The 20,114-nt window shown below is 39.7% G+C and overlaps 1 protein-coding gene across 2 annotated transcripts; it reads left to right on the top strand.

The window, feature by feature from the left end:
- The first annotated feature begins 6 nt into the window (after positions 1 to 6).
- Positions 7 to 19,888, top strand: mmp16b (matrix metallopeptidase 16b (membrane-inserted)). 2 transcript variants are annotated; one of them, XM_072364217.1, is made up of 11 exons: positions 7 to 776; positions 3,325 to 3,473; positions 3,701 to 3,715; positions 4,105 to 4,221; positions 5,297 to 5,601; positions 8,624 to 8,785; positions 9,218 to 9,435; positions 9,522 to 9,660; positions 10,771 to 10,921; positions 14,778 to 14,893; positions 16,204 to 19,888. In XM_072364217.1, exons 1-11 carry the CDS (start codon positions 648 to 650, stop codon positions 16,563 to 16,565), a joined length of 1,863 nt encoding a protein of 620 aa, XP_072220318.1. In that variant the 5' UTR covers positions 7 to 647; the 3' UTR covers positions 16,566 to 19,888. The 2 variants fall into 2 exon arrangements, with proteins under 2 accessions (XP_072220318.1, XP_072220319.1); XM_072364218.1 differs by lacking the exon at positions 3,701 to 3,715.
- The last annotated feature ends 226 nt before the right edge of the window (positions 19,889 to 20,114 follow it).

The following is a 20,114-nucleotide window of genomic DNA, read 5'->3' as shown; positions in this document are numbered from 1 at the left end:
AATCAGTGGCATTGATTTAATTTTCTATTATATGACTATATATTGTTAGTGCACAAATTCTTGCAAACATTTTCCTTATTTTTACCAGAGTATCAGCAGTATAAACAGACTTCATCAGGTCATAATCTGGACCAAGGCCTCTATTTAGTGGCAGGAATTTAAGATCAAACTATATTTTTCGAGTCTAAACTGCACAGCACTATGGCATTTACGATCGTAAAGTGAGCTGTACAGACAGTTCTGAAGGACTGTATTATTTCTCTCATGCACTCTGTAAGGCAGCTCTCATGATGCTGCCAAGCAGCTCTGCACTGTGTGAGAAATCAAAGCGCAGGCGTCGAGACGGGAGGGAGCCTATCTTGCGCAGACTGGGTAGCTTACTGTACATGGCCATTGATGCTGCTGGATAGATGTTGCCCCCGATGCAAATAAGAATGGCGAGGGCAGCGGATCTAACATGTCGCGTTATCTCTGCTTGACATTGGAGCCTTTGTTTTAATCACCATCAGGAATTTATAAAAACGCGGGGTCTTTTTCTCAATTTCAGCTGAATCTGCATTGAAAGCTCGCCCGATGGTTTTCATTTGACACAAAGCAGACGGGCGGCTTCTCCTAATAAACACTCGGGAAAAAAAATACAGGTCATTATGACCTTAGTATCCGCCAGTAAAAGAAAACCATCGGATTGTTTTTACGCGGCAGCATTCTGCTTGCATTTTTTGCTTTGGATTTTGCGTGCCGTGTCCGGAGAGGAGCATCATCAGTTCAGCGTTGAGGTAAGATTAATGGCCTTCCCTCCTCAAGCATCATAAATGACCGAGCTCTCTCCTCCATATCATTTTCCATAGAGTCAAAAAACATGCATGCTGACTCCCTATGCACTCTATCGCTGGGCTCGATTGTCACAAGGCAGAACGTGGAGATTTTGTAAGCCTATCAGCACAGCTCAGGCTCTGAACGGCGAAATTATTCCTCATTTGTAGGGTGCAATGAAACACAGAGATGCTTATTTGATGCTATTACATTGTAGTCTATGATCTGAGCTGATCCAGCCAATGTGCAACCCGAGACAAGAAACACTCATGTATGATACTACTGTTTTCACAGAGATGTTCTGAATGATGTTTCAATGTTAGATATAGGACTTCTTTGTCAGGTCATCATGAGGTGAGGCAGGTTTTAGCAGCATCACGGTGTTGGACAAGATAATAAAACATCACAAGTTGCATAATAGGATTGATAGTTTGTGTCCTCACCACAGGCACCCTTCCCACCACTCTGAAGAAATTAAATGCTGAAGCTGACAGTAACACACACGCATCATTATTCAATTTAATGGCTCACTGAAATCTGCCCAGTATCTGTCTGGAATCTGTGTGTTAGAACAAACACAAGCCACAGAGGCAACACGCCCACAGGAACGAGGGAAAAAAGGGATAAACAAGGCGTTTAGCTAAGTAGAAAAGGCAGAAAGAGGAAGATGGGTGGGGGGTGGGCAGAAGAGACAGCTCATCAGATTAGCTAGCTGGAGCAAATATTGTAGGTTGTGTTATGATATGGAGGCAGCTGGTTGGCATGTGGACAGCTGTGGATAATGTGAGCACCTCATGCCCCTTAACTTCAGATGTGACTCTGACAATGACCCTTGGATGATGCTCATATTCACTCGCCTCTATGCACTGCATTAAATCCCACTCTGGCTTTGTAGGGCAAGAAGAGGCAGGGCCGCAGTCCTTCACATGCACACGTTGACCGGAAGACACAAACACTGACTGCTGTCACTAGTGGCGATTCAGATGCTGTTTACACTTGCTCCACAGAGCCTCTGAACAAACACATTTGAATCTAAACCACTGCTGCATAGACAAATTTAGAAAACAATACAATATAAATCTGCTGACATCACTGAAGAGCTTTTAAGCTTTTCAGGTAGAGTTTGCAATATATATATTTTTTACAATGAAATAGTACAGTAATAATGGTTTGTCACCACTCTTGTGAGCTGCATGAATTACACAGGTTCATATTTGTTGAGCTCTATTTGGTGTGTTTTCACTATAGATTGTCTGTCAGCAAGTTTAGCCAAACACAATCAAGTTGAATTTCATGAAACTTGGCGGAAGAGAGGAATCTATCAAATTCTGGTGAAGATTGAGATCACACTGTGTGAGAAGGCATTGGATTTTATGGAGAACTGTGCTCTATGAGAGCTCTAAACCTGCTTAATCCAATGTAGCGTCGCGGGGGGCTGTAGCCTATCCCTGCTGTCACTGGGTGAGAGGCGGGGCACACCCTGGACAGGTCACCAGTTTATTGCAGGGCCATCACAGAGACAAACACACTCACATGCACACTCACTCACTCCAGGATTGAAAGTGGGTGACAAAAATCAAGAAAAAAGATATGCAGCTGGATTTTTGCCATTCTCTAGAGTTTCTCTCCAATGCCGTCCAATTTTAATTATTCTAGCGAAATTACCTCTGCAAACAGGCTGCTACGACTTAACGACTGTCACCCCATTAAGAACAAAGCTCCCATGGTTTCCAGTTAGTGTTATTGTGCTGACAGTTTTAGTAAAGCTTGACATTACTTTTGGTTTAAACATTAATCTTCCCATTGAAGTTAATCCCTCCAACTTCGGTGACCCCTTAAATTTCAACAATAAATTGGATACAAAACTGGCTAAATATTTTGGTGTCGTGGAGGAATGCCTGTGGTCCAATCTTTATCTTCAATAGGCTTGATTACTCTAACAATGCATTTACTGGTCTGCCTAAAAGAGCAAGACAGACAGCTGCAGCTGATTCAGAATGCTGCTGCTCGAGTATTCACTAAGATCAGAAAAGTGGATCATATCACTCCAGTCCTGAAGAGTGTACACTGGTTCCCTGTCCATCAAAGAATTGATTTTGAAATTCTGCTGTTGGTTTAATCGCTCAGGTTCTTAGCTAAACACAGAAAAGCTGCTTTCAGTTTTTATGCACCATAAATGTGGAAAAAACTTCTAGATCTGGGTCAGCTCTTACTACTTTTAAACCAAACCTGAATACTTTCCTGTTTGCACCACTGCATTTAATTAACTGATTCAAATTAATTGAAGGATTTTGATTAATTAACTGTCAATTTTGTTCTTAATGCTCTGATGTTCTATGTGTAGTACTTTGAATCACCTTGTCGCTGAATTCTGCTATATGAGTAAATTTGCCCTGTGGTTGTGATTTCATGACCATCTTTCTCATGTCGTTTACCTAATTTAGGATTTTGGTGATGGAGGTAAAGCTTGTGCAGCAACTCTTGAATTCTTCTCCTTGTTCCCCATTGCAGGGATGGCTACAGAGGTATGGCTACCTTCCCCACACAGAACCGGGAATGTCTGTTCTGCGTTCAGCCCAAACCATGCACTCAGCGATTGCTGCCATGCAGCGTGTCTATGGGCTCAATGTCACAGGGACACTGGATGAGAAAACTAAGGAGTGAGTATACACATGTGTTGCTGATGTATTAGCTCAAGCTGTGCTGCATGCAAACTTTTGTTAGACCATTAATATTCCGTTAAAACATTTGCTGCACTTATTAAATTGAAATTCAGAAGGGATGTTTTAGTGGGTTAGTGAAGAACAGAGACAGATCACCCCATCTGAAACAACTTCAGGTGAAGGTTTAACGCTTTTCCCTTTTCTCGTTTTGCATGATCATGCAGTGATATCACACTAAGGTGAGAACTAATGTTTTGCCTCTGTATTGTGCTTATTCTGTAGCTGTGATATCTGATGTGGTATGAATGAGGACTGTAGTTTGGAGTAGTTTAGCCGTTCTTTGCATCCTTTTTTTTGCTGCTGTGATTCTTTGCCACCTGACACGAAGAGAACTACAAAGTTCTCTTCAGTGCTTTGTGTTGTGTTGTGATGCAAACTGGGACTTGTATTTAGCAAACTTAGTTCACCTTCTCTTCTCCTCTTCTCTCCTTTTCTCTCCTCTTCTCTTCTCTTTTCTTTTCTTCTCTTCTCTTCTCTTCTCTTCTCTTCTCTTCTCTTCTCTTCTCTTCTCTTCTCTTCTCTTCTCTTCTCTTCTCTTCTCTTCTCTTCTCTTCTCTTCTCTTCTCAGCTGGATGCAGAAACCGCGCTGTGGCGTTCCGGACAAATTCAAAAGTGCTACAAGGTCACGGAGGCGGAGATACGCTCTGACGGGGCAGAAGTGGCAGCGTATGCACATAACCTACAGGTGAGAGACAGTGGAAGCAGTTGTCATGGAGACCACTGTAATTCTCGCAGGGCTCAGTTTCCGATATGCCAGCATTAATTTTCTCAGCTCTCCTCCGTCTCACATCTCCACCTCTTTAACCACCTGAGATCACATGCTCTGTGTTGTCATAGAGACTGAGCAGAGACGTCATTTGTGAGGTGCCGCGCACAAAAAAATATAGTGACAATCACACGTACAGTAACACAGAGATTAACGTGTAAATTGTGTGTTGTGAATTTGTTTGCTATTCAGAGTATAAATAGCATTCTGGCACAATTAAACATGCAATCAGGGTGTGTTTCTTTTAACTCACTTCCATTCATTCTTTACTTTTCATAAGCAAAACAAGCATTTAACCAGAGTGGCACGAAAATTGAAGGGCCTCCTCTCCCTTAAATAAAATTGCTTCAAACTGTGGGTGTAAATCTCAGCAGAAATATGCAAACTCTCATCTTATCTGCCATGATTAAGCTCAGGCTTTTAATAGGTTCTGAGGAGAACAGATAAATGTGTCTCTGGCACAACTGCAAATTGACAGGTTACAGCAGTAATAGATGATAACACTGCCAATTTATTCAAATCCTCCCTTCCTTCCTGCCCGAATTTGAATTGATGAGCCACCTCTTCTAATGGAATGTCAATCAGTGCTGAGCCAGTGCTGCTTGCACTTTATTCATGAAAATAAGTGGAGAGAGAGGGAGAAGATTTCCCTTTCCTCTCTGCCTGCCAGCGACTGATAACGGCTGCTGTGTTAAAAGTTCAGTGAAAGCTGCTGGGCTTGAAATAGTGCAACTTTTTTTCAGTGTCAAGACATTCTGAAAAGTGAAAATGTTCACTCAAACTTAATGAGATAACAAGGCAAGGGGTATTTGCAGGATGTATTTTCTTTCCACCTTCTCTAAATATTTTGTTCTCTGTGGATTCAAATTGTGTGATTGGTGCTCCATTCATGCCTGTTACTATTACAGACCCCTTATGCAGATTTATTTTTAGCTTCCAATTTGATGTAATCCTGTCAACTGGTTTACCAGTGTTTTCTTTTTCCTTCCATCAGCATAAAAAATATTACGCCAAAGGTGGGTGCCCGGGAGACTCATGATGCCATCCGCCGGGCGTTTGATGTGTGGCAGGGTGTGACTCCCCTACGTTTTGAAGCTGTTCCGTACAGTGCCCTGGAGACTGGCAGGCGTGACGTGGACATCACTATCATCTTCGCTTCAGGTTTTCACGGTGACAGCTCACCCTTCGATGGGGAGGGGGGGTTCCTCGCCCACGCCTATTTTCCTGGCCCAGGCATAGGAGGGGACACGCACTTTGACTCAGATGAGCCTTGGACCTTGGGGAATCCCAACCATGATGGTGAGAAAATGGGTCTAAGCATAAACTGTGTGTGAGAAAAAGAAAGCAGTTGGGGTTAGTCGTAAAGAAAAGGTGACAACGAACCAGCAGCAATCGAGCAAACAAAGAGAAACTAAGGAGAAGTAGCAGCAGAGAGCATGAGGGAAAGAAGGGCTGTTACATGGAAGAAGTGATGGAAGTAAACAGAAAAGAACAGTCATCTAGAGAGATGGATGAGGACTGGTGGAAAGTAAATCATGGAAATGCAGATGGCTTGACAGGAGGGCTATATGACAGAGATGGTATTGCAGGGCAGAGTGTGAGGGATGCTTAGCCAAAAACAAAGAATGCTGAGATGTCTTTGATGCGGCTGTGCTCTGTAAAGACGCATCACCCCATCTGTCAGGACTTTTTTTTTTTCTGTATAATAAGCTCTTCAGATGACAGGATAAAAAGCCCTGCTATTTTAAGACATTACTTGCTGGCACATGATTATGGTTATTTAGTTTTATTGAATTTGATGTAGCTCAGTGGCTCTGGTGGTGCAGCTCAGAGAGGAAAATAAGATACCACTCTGAGCCATGCAACCAAACACACTTTAATTATTCTACCTACAGGGTGCCAAGCTTATGAGAGCACCACCAGGCTGCATGCACCATACGCTAACATTCTCTCCTCCCATTAGTGAGGAAGGAGGGTTACAGATAACACTGTGTTTGTTCTAGGAAGCTGCTTTTCACCTATCAGCTCCTTTCCTCTTTTCTCTCTTTTGTTCTCCAATGGTAATAGTCTTAGACTCCCAAGTCAGATTCATGTTCACCCCCATGAAGCATCCCATGGCTATCCATATGGAGTGCTGAGGCTGATTTTGAAAAGCTCATATCTCAGCATGTGCGAAGCTGTGCAATCTTTAATGGGCTTTCACAGCAGTGTTATTGTAAATGTTGCATGTTGACATGTGCGCTAATGGTAGCTCCAGCCGTCTCCATGGAGTCCCAATGGGACTTTTTTGGTTGCGTGAAAGAGGGTGATTGGGTTAGATAGGGGTGGGAGAGGGTAACCTTTCAGTTACTGGCTGAGGGTCAGTTGCAGTTCTGTGCAGTGCTGCTGGCAATAGTGGATATGATCTTGTAAAGGGCAACAATCTCCTGAGGACAGCTTCAGTCACAACCTGTACTTAAATGGTGTATTTCCCTCCAAATCAGGTTGACACTCAGTGCTGAATTCTGACCACTGGCTGAGATATTTCCATTGTTAATTTGTGTGTGTGTTGAAATTATATGAAGGGGCCTCACAATGTTTGCCAGTGCAAGGCCAATGTTTGTCTGTGCTCAGGTGCGTCATGTTTTGGACAGCAGCGGCAGTGTGTGTCCTGCTGCTTTATGTTAGCTGTGGTTCACAAATGAGTTATCTTTCTTTATGGAGTAGAAAAGGAAAAGTGCTCCTTCTTCAAAGCTTACTTCCAATAACCTTTAATTGCAACTTTTTCCACCACTTTAGCTCAGTAGAGGTTAGCTCAGGACTAAAGGGGCAGCAAGTAGCTAATACTTGGTTTTGGTTTATCAGCTGGCTTTTTGTTGATTCTGAGTTTAATCTTAAAACATCATTAAAAATGCCCAATAGAGTGAAAGGTCATAAAAATGCTCAGTTTTGTCCATTCAGACAAGCAAAAAAGTCCAAAAAGGGGTCAACTAACAAACACAGAGCAAAATAAGCACATTCTTAAAGAAATACTATATGATGCCTTTTTTTTGTAAGCTCACCCAGTATTTTTAGGTCTGTACGAAATTCTATAACTTTTTTTTGTCAAAATACCACAGAGACAGTATAAACGTCCCTTTTTCAGGCATGAATTTATCTACTCCTGTACCGTATCAGTAACCGTATCAGGCAAACAGTATCTAGCCAAAGAGTTCACACCAACTGACACTGCAAACTGAGCTCAGCCTGTCACCCATCAAAATGATAGAAAAAGACTTGATGGGTAATTTTTTTTCTCCAGATACTTTGATTCTCTCATCTGCCATTCGACCGCATGCGGTTGGTAATATTTCCTCTTTTAGGCACAGTTTTATTCCAAGTAATTTGTTCAGCTTGCCCAAGTTGTTAAAACACCACACAAAAAATAGAGCAACGTAATGACCAGCAGCTTAGACCAGAAAGTTTATAAGGGCTAATGTTAGGAACTGATGCTTACATGGGCAATGTTTCACCAATGTTTGTGTTCAGTGCTGACTTCAATGTCAAATGGAAAATCCAAATGTTCAACCTTAAAGACATTAAACAATAAAGAATGCCAGTCAGAAGTTGGGTTTCCCTGTATTCAACCAAGATCATTGTCAGTTCAGTTAAGCCTTTCTCTGACATGAACTATTTAACATCTGATGAGAATTTACTGTTAATAGCAAACTTTAAATCAAGGGCAAACAAGTTTTAACCTACCTACTTCTGGGGTACAAAGAATGCAGCATGATTTGAAGTTAAAGCTGGGTGGAGATAAAGATCAGGGGGCTGGTTAATTCTACTATAAGAAGGACGTGTTGCACAGAAATCCAAATGGCTAATTGAATGACATATTTTCAAACCTGAGCGCCCTCAAACAAAATGCAAGGTTGCGTTTTGTGGTTGATTCTGCATTAAACCTCTCTTGGGGTCAATAATTAATTCAGAGTTACTGAGTCTAGTTGCTGTTTCTTTAAGCATTTCGGAGAATCACCATGACCTGGATGACAAAGAATCTACACAGAAACAAAGACATAATTCTTCCTTGCCCACATCTTCATATCCATCACTTGGATAGTCACCCATATCTGATACAAACAGCAATGATTTACAAGAAGGTTATCCAGTCACTATATTTAATTATTCTGTTCTATTATTTCTTTCTTTGCTTTTCATTTGCATTAATTTCTGTTTTCTTTGTCTGTTTTATTAAGCTGTATCCAGTCATATGCGTCCTTCTTCCCTTCCAACATGTACTCCATATCCCGTATATGATGTATCATTTGCATTCTCAGTGCAGTTTTCCTCCTCCCCTCTCCAGGTAACGACCTATTTTTGGTTGCGGTCCATGAGTTGGGCCATGCCCTCGGTTTGGAGCACTCCAATGATCCCACTGCTATCATGGCTCCTTTCTACCAGTACATGGACACAGAGAACTTCAAACTACCTCATGACGATCTGCAGGGCATCCAGAAAATCTATGGTAACTTTCCATATTACAGACTTTAAGAACATATTAAGAAAGAACACTTCTTTAACTTTATTTGATTGTTGTAACACTTTACTGAAGATAGACAATATTGCTAAGCAGTAAATAGTCGGGTTTCTAAAAACTTACTCACTATTTCAAAAGCTGCTACATCAGTCATACTGGGTTTAATGCCAGTAAGAAGCATTTGTCAGCTGTTTAAGAGGTCAGCCAATTTTGTGTTTTTCAAAGCAGCATGAGTCAACCAACAGATTGTCAAAGATGCAAAATAATCTGTGCCAAAATAAAATGTTTATTGGTCAAAAAATATCTCAATGAGGACAGTCACAGAAATAGCTAAATCGTGCACAAACACAATAACAAAGTTCTGGCAAAGACGAATGATGAAGAGGGAGAATGGAATTCTGTGTGTTTTTGTATTTTTAGGACCACCAGATAGAGCTCCACAGCCAACCAGGCCCCCAGTCACAGTCCCTCCTCCTCGCTTCCACCCTCCCTCAGACCCACGGAAACATGATCGCCATGCCAGACCCCATCGGCCCCCACAGGGGGCCAAACCGTCCAACCCCAACTCCAAACCTAACATCTGCGATGGCGGCTTCAACACTTTGGCCATCCTTCGACAGGAGCTTTTTGTCTTCAAGGTAAAGTGGATCATCAGCCTGAGTAAGCATTCCTGCTGGTCTCACAGCAGTTTGAGATGAAGATTCTATTTTGTCCTTTTCTACAGGACCAGTGGTTCTGGAGGGTACGGGATAACTCAGTAGTCCCTGGCTACCCCATGCAGATCAACTACTTCTGGAAAGGCTTGCCTCCCAAAATTGATGCTGTATACGAAAATAGCGAGGGGAAGTTTGTTTTTTTCAAAGGTATTAAAAGAAATTCCCTTTTTTCCATGTCTGGGTTATATTTTATCATTAATCATCATTCCCTGCATGCTTTGGGTTCTCTCCAGGTATTTTCTCTCACAGTCAAAAAACATAAATGTTAGTTTCAGTAGTGATTTTAAATCAACAGTAAGAGTGAGCATTGTTGTTTGTCTGGATTGGCAATCTGTCCAGGGTGTACCCTGCCTCTTGTCCGATGGCAGCTGGAATAGGCTCCAGCTCCTGCACGGCCCTGTATTAAAAAAAGCGAGTATAGAAAATGGATGGATGGATTATTATTCCCTCCTTTTCAATCACTAGTAGTGCTATGGTGCAACCTTTTGAGAATGGGCAAATTAAAATACACATGCACCTATGAGAGCACGTGGCTAACATGAGACACATTCTTACCACCAGTTTCACAGTCTTTGGCTCAATGTGGTGAGATCAGTAAAACCAAAAAATAAAAGAATGCAAAACAAAGGGTAAGCAAATGTCACTACAAGCGCTTATGAAAGTGTGAGCTCTTTAACTTACAATAATCTTACACTGGATAATAATAGACCGGGTGGTTGTGTGGTTGTAGTAAAGTAGGAGAATGGGTGGAGGTCCCAGAGAGCCATCCGTCCATCAAGCAGATTAACATGACATCTGTCGCCCAGTGGGATCAGAGAGCCTCATGCTTTATTCATTCACCCAGAGGGACTTAACCATGTGTGTTTTCATGGGTGTGTGCATGTAAAAGTCGAGCCACTGACCACATGTACAACACATCAGCTTTTCATTTTGCCTGAAGCACTTATAATGAAACTGAATTAAATGCAGCAACGACATCAGTGAAACTCAAAACAAGTCTCAATGGAGTCTTTCGAGCATCATCTTGCTGCTTACTGTATTATGAGTAATACTGCATATATTTGGTGCTGTGCAGAGGATCTTTAAACAAGATAATGCAGCTGGTCTTTGAAATCACAATAAAAATACTAGACCATCCAGCAAAAGTGCATACAGAGGTCAGGAACAGCCCCAAGTGTTTTGTGCAGTGTGATTTGAAGCAATATTTATGACTGTGTCTTTGTCCTACTCCAATCTAACCTTGTTGGTGTATTTTAGGAAACCGTTTCTGGGTGTTCAAAGACACAACTCTCCAGCCTTCGTATCCCCAGGACATCTCTCTGTTTGGGAACGGCATGCCCACACAGAGTATCGAGACAGCTGTCTGGTGGGAAGATGTCGCCAAGACCTATTTCTTCAAAGGAGACAGGTCCGTGTGGATTAGTAGTTCTATTATGAATTCAGGGATTTTACAGAACTGCATCCTGGCCAGGTTAAAAATGAATAATATGACACCAGTGATACATTTAGCTTTCAGAGTCAGACATGAAAGGTGATTCCATAGAAAGTGTCACAAAAACAAGGATCAAAATAATTGAATAACTTTAACTTTAATAAGCATGTTCCCCGCTGTGTTATCACTTCATCTTCTAAGAACACTATTATTTCCTGTACGTTTTTGGTAATAAAATTATTTCTCATTCCTATTTGATATAGGATTCCAGCTTCTCAGTAGTTCTGAGCCTCCTTTGGCATATTTTTCGTTTCAAGTGTTCGGTCTTATCAGTTTGTGACACATGTGAACTGCAATTTAGCTTCTGGACTCGCTTCCTATGGAGCCACGCCATTGTAATATGCACAGAAAGTGATTTACTAGGGATTGTACTGCTGGTCTCCCCTAGCAAACATACAGTCTCTATGGCAATACATGTTGCTCCAAAACCTGCACTTGTTTAATACTGATGGTGCCTTCACTTGTGTGAAAGTTTCCTTTGCCATGTGCAATAAAGCACCACCACACCAACACTGAAGCTCTTTCCTCATTTGCCTGGAACACACAGTGTGTACAAATTCCATAAAGAATTTCAAATTTACTTAATGTAGGACAGTTTTCTACTAACCTCCATCCTCCAGAAAAGGAAGTAACATTTGTTCGGAAAATCTTGCTTATACCATGTTGTTTCTGTTTTTTTTTTTAATGGTTTGCCCCCCTCTTTACCGCCAAACTTAAATACACACACACATGTGCATTGAAACATCAAAAGAATAATCTCCAGAACTTTATTAGCACCCCTTTTCAGAACATTCAGTCATACCTAGGCTTGCATACCTTTGTCCATCCCACTTGATGAGTTGTCAAGTGGGATGTTTATTACGTCTGTTATTGGATTTTGTTTTATTGTTACATGATGTTGAAAGCTGTCTCTGACAGGAACATTGAGCTGAGTGGGAAAATAACCTGGAACTGTGTGTTTGGCTTGCTTGGGTGTGACTGCATGTCCTTTATCAATCCAAAACTTTTTTTGTTTGTGTTCTCGGAAGTATTTCTTTGACACTGTATCAGTCTGAAGGTGATGATGGGCTCCATCATCTCAGCTGAGGCACTCTAAGTCCTTGAGGCTGGAAATGTAGAAGTTTAACACTCACACATTGCTGTGATAAGAACACGTTAGCTTTGGTAAAATGAGACTTAATTTACTCCCAAATGTACTCTTGTTGTAGCTCCCTGTTTGATAGTAAATATGCTTGTTGGTCTCATTCTAAAGTATGAGTATATCTGAAAGGTGTACCGTTTCAATCAAGAACACATTCGTCAGCTGTCTGTACTGAGATGTACATGTGCTCTTTCAAGAATTATTTTATCCTCTATAATTCCACAATACACATAACCAATATGATTCTGTGTGTAACAGCAATGTTTTTTGTGATTCACCCTCATGCAAATTAAATTTTACAACCTTTGTGAAGTGAAAACCTTCCACCCCCCCATGGAAACGTTAGCCCCTTCACTGGGGGGGTGGGGTCCACCATACCATAATACGAACTAAACTTCACGCTGTACTGAAGAAGACTTGGCACAACAAGAAAATCTACTCTGAGGTGGCAACAATAGGGTCATTTTTTGTCATAAACATGTCTGTAATCAGACATCTTTTGCTGCCGCAGGGGTTGCTCCAAGGGGGTTATTGCTTGTAATAGTTGATGGTAACGCTAGGTGTTGAAACAAAACTTTTCCAGGTTGGATGATGGTTTTAAGATGGTTACGTGTAGCTAGAACTGAAATCAGGGAGTGACTTTAGAGAATCTGTTGTTTATTTACGTGCGTCACAGGGGTTATACAGTATGAGAATGTGCCAGCCTGACTCACATGCTCAGCTGTGGTGATAAATCATATCCTGAGAGGTCATGGGACCCTGTGGTTGCAGCAGAGAAAATTTTCCTTCTCAACCACATGTCCCATTTTTATAAACAGAACATTCTGTCAATGGCCACAAACACGATTTCATATGTGTGTGTGTGTGTGATCGGGTGTAGGTGGTTGGTAGGTGGTTGGTACTGAACAGCAAGTTTGAGAACGATGACTGTGCATGAGAAGCACATCCATCACAACTGCTTCTGAAACTAATTTATGTAGCAGATGAATGTAGCAGCAGGGATGATGGACTGCTTTTTTTAGTGATGTGAAATAAGTCTCAAAAGTTTTTAGTTCATGCTTTAAAACATCAGTCGCCATCATCACTGATAATATTTACATACAATATTTCAGTTTCCAATTTACATTATGATTTAAAGTCTTCCGATGTTAAACACTTGACCATTGAATAAAGGCAAATACCATTAACCCAAGTAAGATAATTTTTACATCTGTACAACTTAATTGCAATATTCTGTCCTACCATTGTTTTTGCAGCATTATGCTACATACACTGCCACTTTATGACACATTCTGTGGCCTCAGTACTGAACAGGATGACTGCAGGTCAAAAGAAAAGACTCTCTTGAGATGATAGAGGAACCCAACTCATTTTCCATAATTTCCCATGAGGGCTTCATACTCCTCTCTGTACAGTGCAGTGACAGTTTATATCCAGTATATGGATATAATGAATGTCATGTTCAGAGTCTTTAACTATAATCTTTAATTTGTAAATGAGAATATGAATGAAGTCCTCTATGTGCCACATGTAAACAGTAGTAGTAAACCAGGCACAGACTTAGCATTTCAATATATTTTTTATTACTGTTGATGTTAAAGAATTCTCTCATTTAGCCATATTTACTGTAGCTTGGTATCCTTTGCTGCTTTTGATTCAAACTCCGATGAGCTGAACAAGAAAAGATTAATTTAAATGATAAAATTGGAAAGAAAATTATATTATGTACAAAAAAGTTTATATACTTGCATGAAGTAGTTTTAGCATGTTTAGAAGAAGACTTAATAATCATGACAGGCATAAAAGCAGTCTTAGAAATTGTGCCTGCCCTGGCAAAGATTAAAATGACTCACCAGCTGTTTCCGGTCTGGGCCTGCAAACAGTAAACTCATATGACTGATCAATGTCTTCTAATGATATGATTATGATGAAAATCATGATATAACATCTTACATTTTCCCAGAGATGCAGGTAAATTGCTGAGGAGCAATTCTCTAAACTTTGGGAATGACTACTGCACGTTAGACAACTACTTCTTCTACTGAATTACAGCCACTGACAGTGTAGCTTGTACCACCACCTTCCATCTTTATTAGTTTCAAACCAGTTAATGGAAAAGTGTTGGATTCACATTTCTTGTCTTCTTTTATTTTCTCTCTTCAGATTGGCTTTGCTAATAAATGTAAACCTTAGTACCATCTGCAAACTCAGCAGTCACCGCATTGTATTTAAAAATCCTCATCCTGCTGAGTGAATATCTGTGTATGTGCAACTTAGCTAGCTTGGCTGGGTCTGCACATAAATACACCACATAGTTCTATAGGGTAACAAGACGTGATATAGGGATTTCTTTAAAAAAAAAAAATCATTAATTTTTTTTCTCTGGAATATTCTGCTTAGTTCTTAGAGAATGAGGATGTTAAAATACCAAAAGATATCTTGTTCTAATGTATTTTTAATGATAACATGGAAACATTCTCTGAAGCTTGAACTTTTACAGCATTTGTGGGTCACTCTTTGTACATGCTTGCAAGACCATGAGAGTTGGCCAAATTTAATCAAGTGGAAAGTGACAGGATACCCTAAACTTGTGTATCATCTGTCTTGATGTTTCTGTCTATCCTCTTGTAGATACTGGAGGTACAATGAGGACATGAGGACCATGGATCCAGGTTACCCAAAACCCATCACCATCTGGAACGGCATCCCAGACTCACCCCAGGGGGCTTTTGTGGATAAAGCCAATGGTATGTCTAATTAAGTGAAAATTGCATTGTAACTAAGTTCATCTACTCAAGTAATGTTCTGAAAAACAAATGTGGGATACTTGTATTTTACTTTTATTTTCATCCACTCTTCTAAATGTCTTAGGTAGATCATATTTAATGTCACACAGTTTTTTTCACAAGTTTAGTTACTAATTACTTCACTGCAATAAAAGAAAAAAATAATAGATTTATATGTCATCTATTTTCTTGATCAGTCAGTTAGTTTTTGGCATAGATATATCAAGGAATAGAGGAAATATATCACTCATTACATTTACATGACAATAAAATAAACTATTTATTGTGTTAGTCAGACCAAAACTGTTAAAATGCATGATAACGTTTTAGACTGACAAAACTGGAATGATACACCCAGAAAATGCAAATCACTCTACATTGCTTCAACTAGACTGAAATGGGCCAAGGCACATCAGCTATGCTCAAAAGTTTAATTTTTTAAAAACAAAAACACTAAATAAAATAAAACTGTGAGTGTATATTAATACAAGCGAATCATTTTCACGTTATTCTGTTGTTTTTTTATCAGACCCCTGAATGCGTCAGTAACCCAGTCAAACATACGCTGATTGATGAATTAGTGGATGTATACTGGGTCAAAAACAATGGTCCAATTAAATGAAAAGTCAAATTTCCACAGTAGCTCAACTCCACTGTGCATGTAACAGTGCTGTTTCCTAAAGCCACGGAGCCTCAAATCTTTAATAAGAAAAAAGAATAGTTCTCTATAAAATAAGAGTTCTCACAATGAAGAAAGAGGATAATGAAACTGTTTAGTTAATGTTTAAAAAAACAGTCATGATTTATATTATAGTTGACAACTAATTAACAGCTGCAACCTTTATATTTTGATTTTAAAACTAAGCATATTTTTGTGATGATACTTCTAACTTCTACTTCTTACAGCGTGGTATTAGTACTTTTACTGAAGTAAAGAGTGTGACTACAGTGTCTGTCACTGGTAGGACTGTAGATGTGTAGTTTTAAGAACTAGCATCACAATATAATTTTGATTTGAACTAGTGATTTGATTTGAACTACAAGATATGAAACCAAAAGGCGATTTGTCAATACCGATGTTTAAAATCTTTGTACCACATTGCAATTTATTCAACTACACTGCATAATTAAAGGTGTTTAGCATCAGTGCAGCTGAAGAAGACACATTTAACCACATATATACTATATAGTATTTACAGAATTTACTAAATGTTCGCAAAAATTATTTACAAAATACCAAAAAACAAAAATGGTTGTGTTCTCCCATCTAGGATTTACGTATTTTTACAAGGGAAAAGAGTACTGGAAGTTTAACAACCAGCTGCTTCGTGTTGAGCCCAGCTACCCGAGGTCCATTCTGAGGGACTTCATGGGCTGTGACGGCCTACCAATTGACCCCGACTGGGACTGGAGTCCGCCGGTGGCAGAGGAACGCCACTATGACAACGGTGACGTGGATGTCGTCATCAAACTGGACAGCGCAGGCGGTACAGAGAAAGCGGTGGCCATTGCTATCCCCTGTGTTCTGGCACTGTGTATGATGGTCCTCCTCTACACCGTTTTCCAGTTCAGGAGGAAGAGCACGCAGCGCCACATACTGTACTGCAAGCGCTCCATGCAGGAGTGGGTCTGAGGGACTGTTACTGCACTGTACAGAGAGGAGTGTGAAGCTCTGATAAAGGTCTATAATTGAAAGCACTGGAAAGATTACAGTACATGAGGTCTGCCATGTTGGCAGATTTCAGAGCAGCTGGAATTTGTAACGTGCAAGCTGCAAGAAAGTAAAACAATCAGCGGAACTCAAGTGAAGACAGTAATGGAGCCACATCTCCTTTGTCCAACTGATATGTATGTATCTGCTTTGACCTTTTCTGTATCTTGGAATGAACTCAATTAACTGAGACAGAATTAAGCTACTCTAAGTGGGAACTTTGTCTATCCCCATCTCTGCACGCCGCTTAAAAGCACTAACTTCAGAGGACAACTTAGAGCTAAGCTATTACTTTACTTTAATTTCTTAATTAGATTGCCCTGAGCTGTGATTTTTTTTTTCAATTTAGGGTCCCCATAAAACATTATTCATTGCGTGAAGGAGTGACAAACAAACCAAATATGACCTTTTCTTCCAAAGAGGATTACTGCTCGATGTTGTTTTTGATTGAATATTTTTCCTCCGTGGATCTAACATTGTGGATCAGACTGTGATTTGCTTTTGCCATGTCATTTCATCCACCTGTCTGCTCTGTAATTTATTTTGAAAGAATGCAGCAGTAAGGAAGAGCTCATAACTCAAGACCACTCAAGACTGTTGTGGCAGTCTTTCTCCAAAATAGGGGCCAAAAACCCTCTCTGCAATATTTATGAGACTGCCTTAATCACAGATTGCTTAAATTCTTTCTCTCTCTTTTTCTTTGGTGTGGAAGTTGGATACAGACTGACTCGGTTGGAATATATATATATAAAATTTATAAAGTCATTAATTAGTGCCCACAATGCAAATTTAAACCAGTAGTTAAGGTCGGTTTGATCCACTTGGGGCTCATTGTTCTTGAAAATGTCACCTGCCAAAGATCGGCTTTCATTTACTGCCTCACCAGAGGGTTTTAGAGAGAAAGGGGAGGTTAGATATATGTGTGTTTGTGTGTGTATGTGTGTGTGTGTGTGTAAAGGAGAGCATAATTACCCACATTACGTATGCACTGTACTGTAGTGTCAGTTATTGAACAGCTAACATCCCGCCTAAATCTCTTCTTGCTAAATCTAGATGCGACTTGTTCAAACAGAATCCAAACATTTATTTTAAAGGTTTCATTGATCCATATTTTCTCTGTTCAAGTTTTGCTTTTGAGTTAAAAACATGTTTCACAAGGAACTTTCACACGAAAACTAGGAGCAAAGAAAAAAAAAAGACGAAAACTAAAAGAAGAATCATCCGAGCTTCTTCAGTTAGCAGAAGCGCATCAGCCTTTCATCAGTGGCCAGTGTTGCTGCACAGACTGCTCCATCGTTGTGCAAAAAGTCTTTGATGAGTAGCACAGCTGCAAAGACGAAAACATGTCTAAAAGTAACTGGAAATAATTTGATGAAATAACAACAATACGGTTGGTTGAATTTTGTTTTTTAGTTGAAAGAGTTCAACCAGTGCTGCCTGTTTGTTCAGTAATATAACCAGGCTGTGTTATGTACTGTAAGTAATTATTATGCAAATACGATACATAGCCTACAGTGTGTTAGGTCAAGAACAGGCTATCAAATCTTTCAAAACACTGTAATATCGTTGAATTTGACAGGGATATTGGAAAAATTGGCTTAAGATTGATGGCCACTATTTCACATTGATATTATGACACATGATGTTTCATGATGAAACAATTCAGTGTAAAATACACACAGGAAGACTCTCTGAGGTGATATGGAGCTAAAGTGAGAAGGAGTTTTTATTTATTTGTTTGTTTGTTTGTTTATTGCCATATATTGTGCTACAAACGCAACACACGAGGATACTAATAAAATATACTTTCTCACAATTGCCTTTGGCCTGCCATACATTTAACAGTGTGGTTGTGTGGTGTAACATTTCTCAGAGTTTTCTAAATGATGTCCATTAGCATTCATGAACGGATTCTTTTCTTATATTTGTGCTCACTGTTATTGTTTACTTGAAAAGGTCATCAACTGTACAGGATATCTGACTTAATCTTCCATTGATATTGAAGCGATGCTGTTTTTTAACATATCAGACACTTAAAATGTTCTTATCTTTCCATTATCTAAAACAGAATTGATTGAACCGTGGCTGATGGGTTGAGCTTTTATTCAACGTAATTTGTAACAGATAAAAACCTTACAAAGAGTAAGGACAATGCATGCCGGTATTAAACTAAGATGTCATTCTTGCATATCGGTTGACCATGGATTGGTCTTGTACCAGTCTTTCCCTTTATGGTTAAATGACAAGACTGATCAACCTTGCAGGTTTCTGCTGGATGCATTGACTGATGGTCATGCTTTGTGACCCATTTAGAATAACTGGCTTCCAGTCTGTCCTTGCTGTTCCTGTTGTCACTGTCAAAATTCTACAAGAAAGAGTAACAACAGGAACAGCTTTGATTCCCTGAAGTGGTGCTGGATTGCTCTGCTTATTAGTCCATGTTGATTGTTGACCACTGTAATCTATGGTGGAGGCAAAAGCCTTTGGCTCTGTGTTGTGTATGGTGTAGTATCAGTTTGTGTGTTTGTGGCGAGGGTCTGATGGCTCCAGAGAGTGTGAATTTAAAAAAGGCCAGTGAGGTAAGTAGGTATTGTTTTTATTGCTGTATTTAATCCTGTGTGCTCGGCACCTCAAGTCTTGCATTGCACTGCACTGAGGGAAAGAAGGTGTCAATAAAGTGGGTGAAATGCTTTTTTTTTTTTTTTTAAAGTCTTGCAGCTACAAAGTGATCGTCTTTCTGTTACTGTCGAAGCAACAAGCAATTAATTGAATTGTTTTTCATCGTGGAGAGATAACATAAACTTTTAGTGGTTACACACACTCAGAATGGTTTTAATTAAGATTCCTAACTTCAGTGAAAAGCTAGATGTTTCATTGCATTGACCCTGGTTGTCTTTTTTTATTTGATTTATTTCTTAGTCTGCCTTGACACTTGCTGCTAAGCATTAGGGCTAATTTGAAGTGTCATTTAAGGAAGTAGATGGGACTGATTAGACAGCAGTCAATACACAAGAGAGACAAAGGGTATGGAAGAGACAAGGAGCCATCGCTGCACTCTAGATGCTATACATAGATATGTGCAGTATGTTGCACAGTGTATCAGAGGTTAAATTTATTGCATAATATGTATATACTGTACAAGCAAGGCTGTATATTGTCTGCTTTGGACAATTCTGTTTTTAATCCACTGACTTCATGGATAAAGAAAATGCTGTGTGTTGTAAATAAAACAAGTGCATAACAAATTTGTCTGGCTTCCGTGCTCTCTGACATTTGAATCAGACACCGATAATAAGTTTTTAGAGTTTATCTTCAGGTGAATGTGGCAGCCTTAAAAAACAAGTCACATATAACTTAAAAGGACAGTTTATTTAGGAAATTTAATTTACACACATGATATATTTGATATATAAATTTGTGAAACCCTGAACAGTTAATAACAATGGTGTGAGCATCATAATAAAAGGAAAT

Source organism: Leuresthes tenuis, unplaced genomic scaffold (assembly GCF_036924035.1).
Source record: "Leuresthes tenuis unplaced genomic scaffold, fLeuTen1.0.hap1 SCAF_14, whole genome shotgun sequence".
In the NCBI taxonomy this organism is placed as follows: Eukaryota; Metazoa; Chordata; class Actinopteri; order Atheriniformes; family Atherinopsidae; genus Leuresthes; species Leuresthes tenuis.
The sequence above is the reverse complement of the archived record's forward strand: the minus strand, read 5'-3'. Positions and strand labels throughout refer to the sequence as shown.

Bases quoted from the DNA above. Each gene is read 5' to 3' on its own strand.
- mmp16b (XM_072364217.1), top strand. From the start codon at position 648: ATGACCTTAGTATCCGCCAGTAAAAGAAAACCATCGGATTGTTTTTAC. The intron at 5,602-8,623 runs GTGAGAAAATGG...TCCCCTCTCCAG, and splicing joins GGGGAATCCCAACCATGATG to GTAACGACCTATTTTTGGTT. The intron at 14,894-16,203 runs GTATGTCTAATT...TCTCCCATCTAG, and splicing joins TTTTGTGGATAAAGCCAATG to GATTTACGTATTTTTACAAG.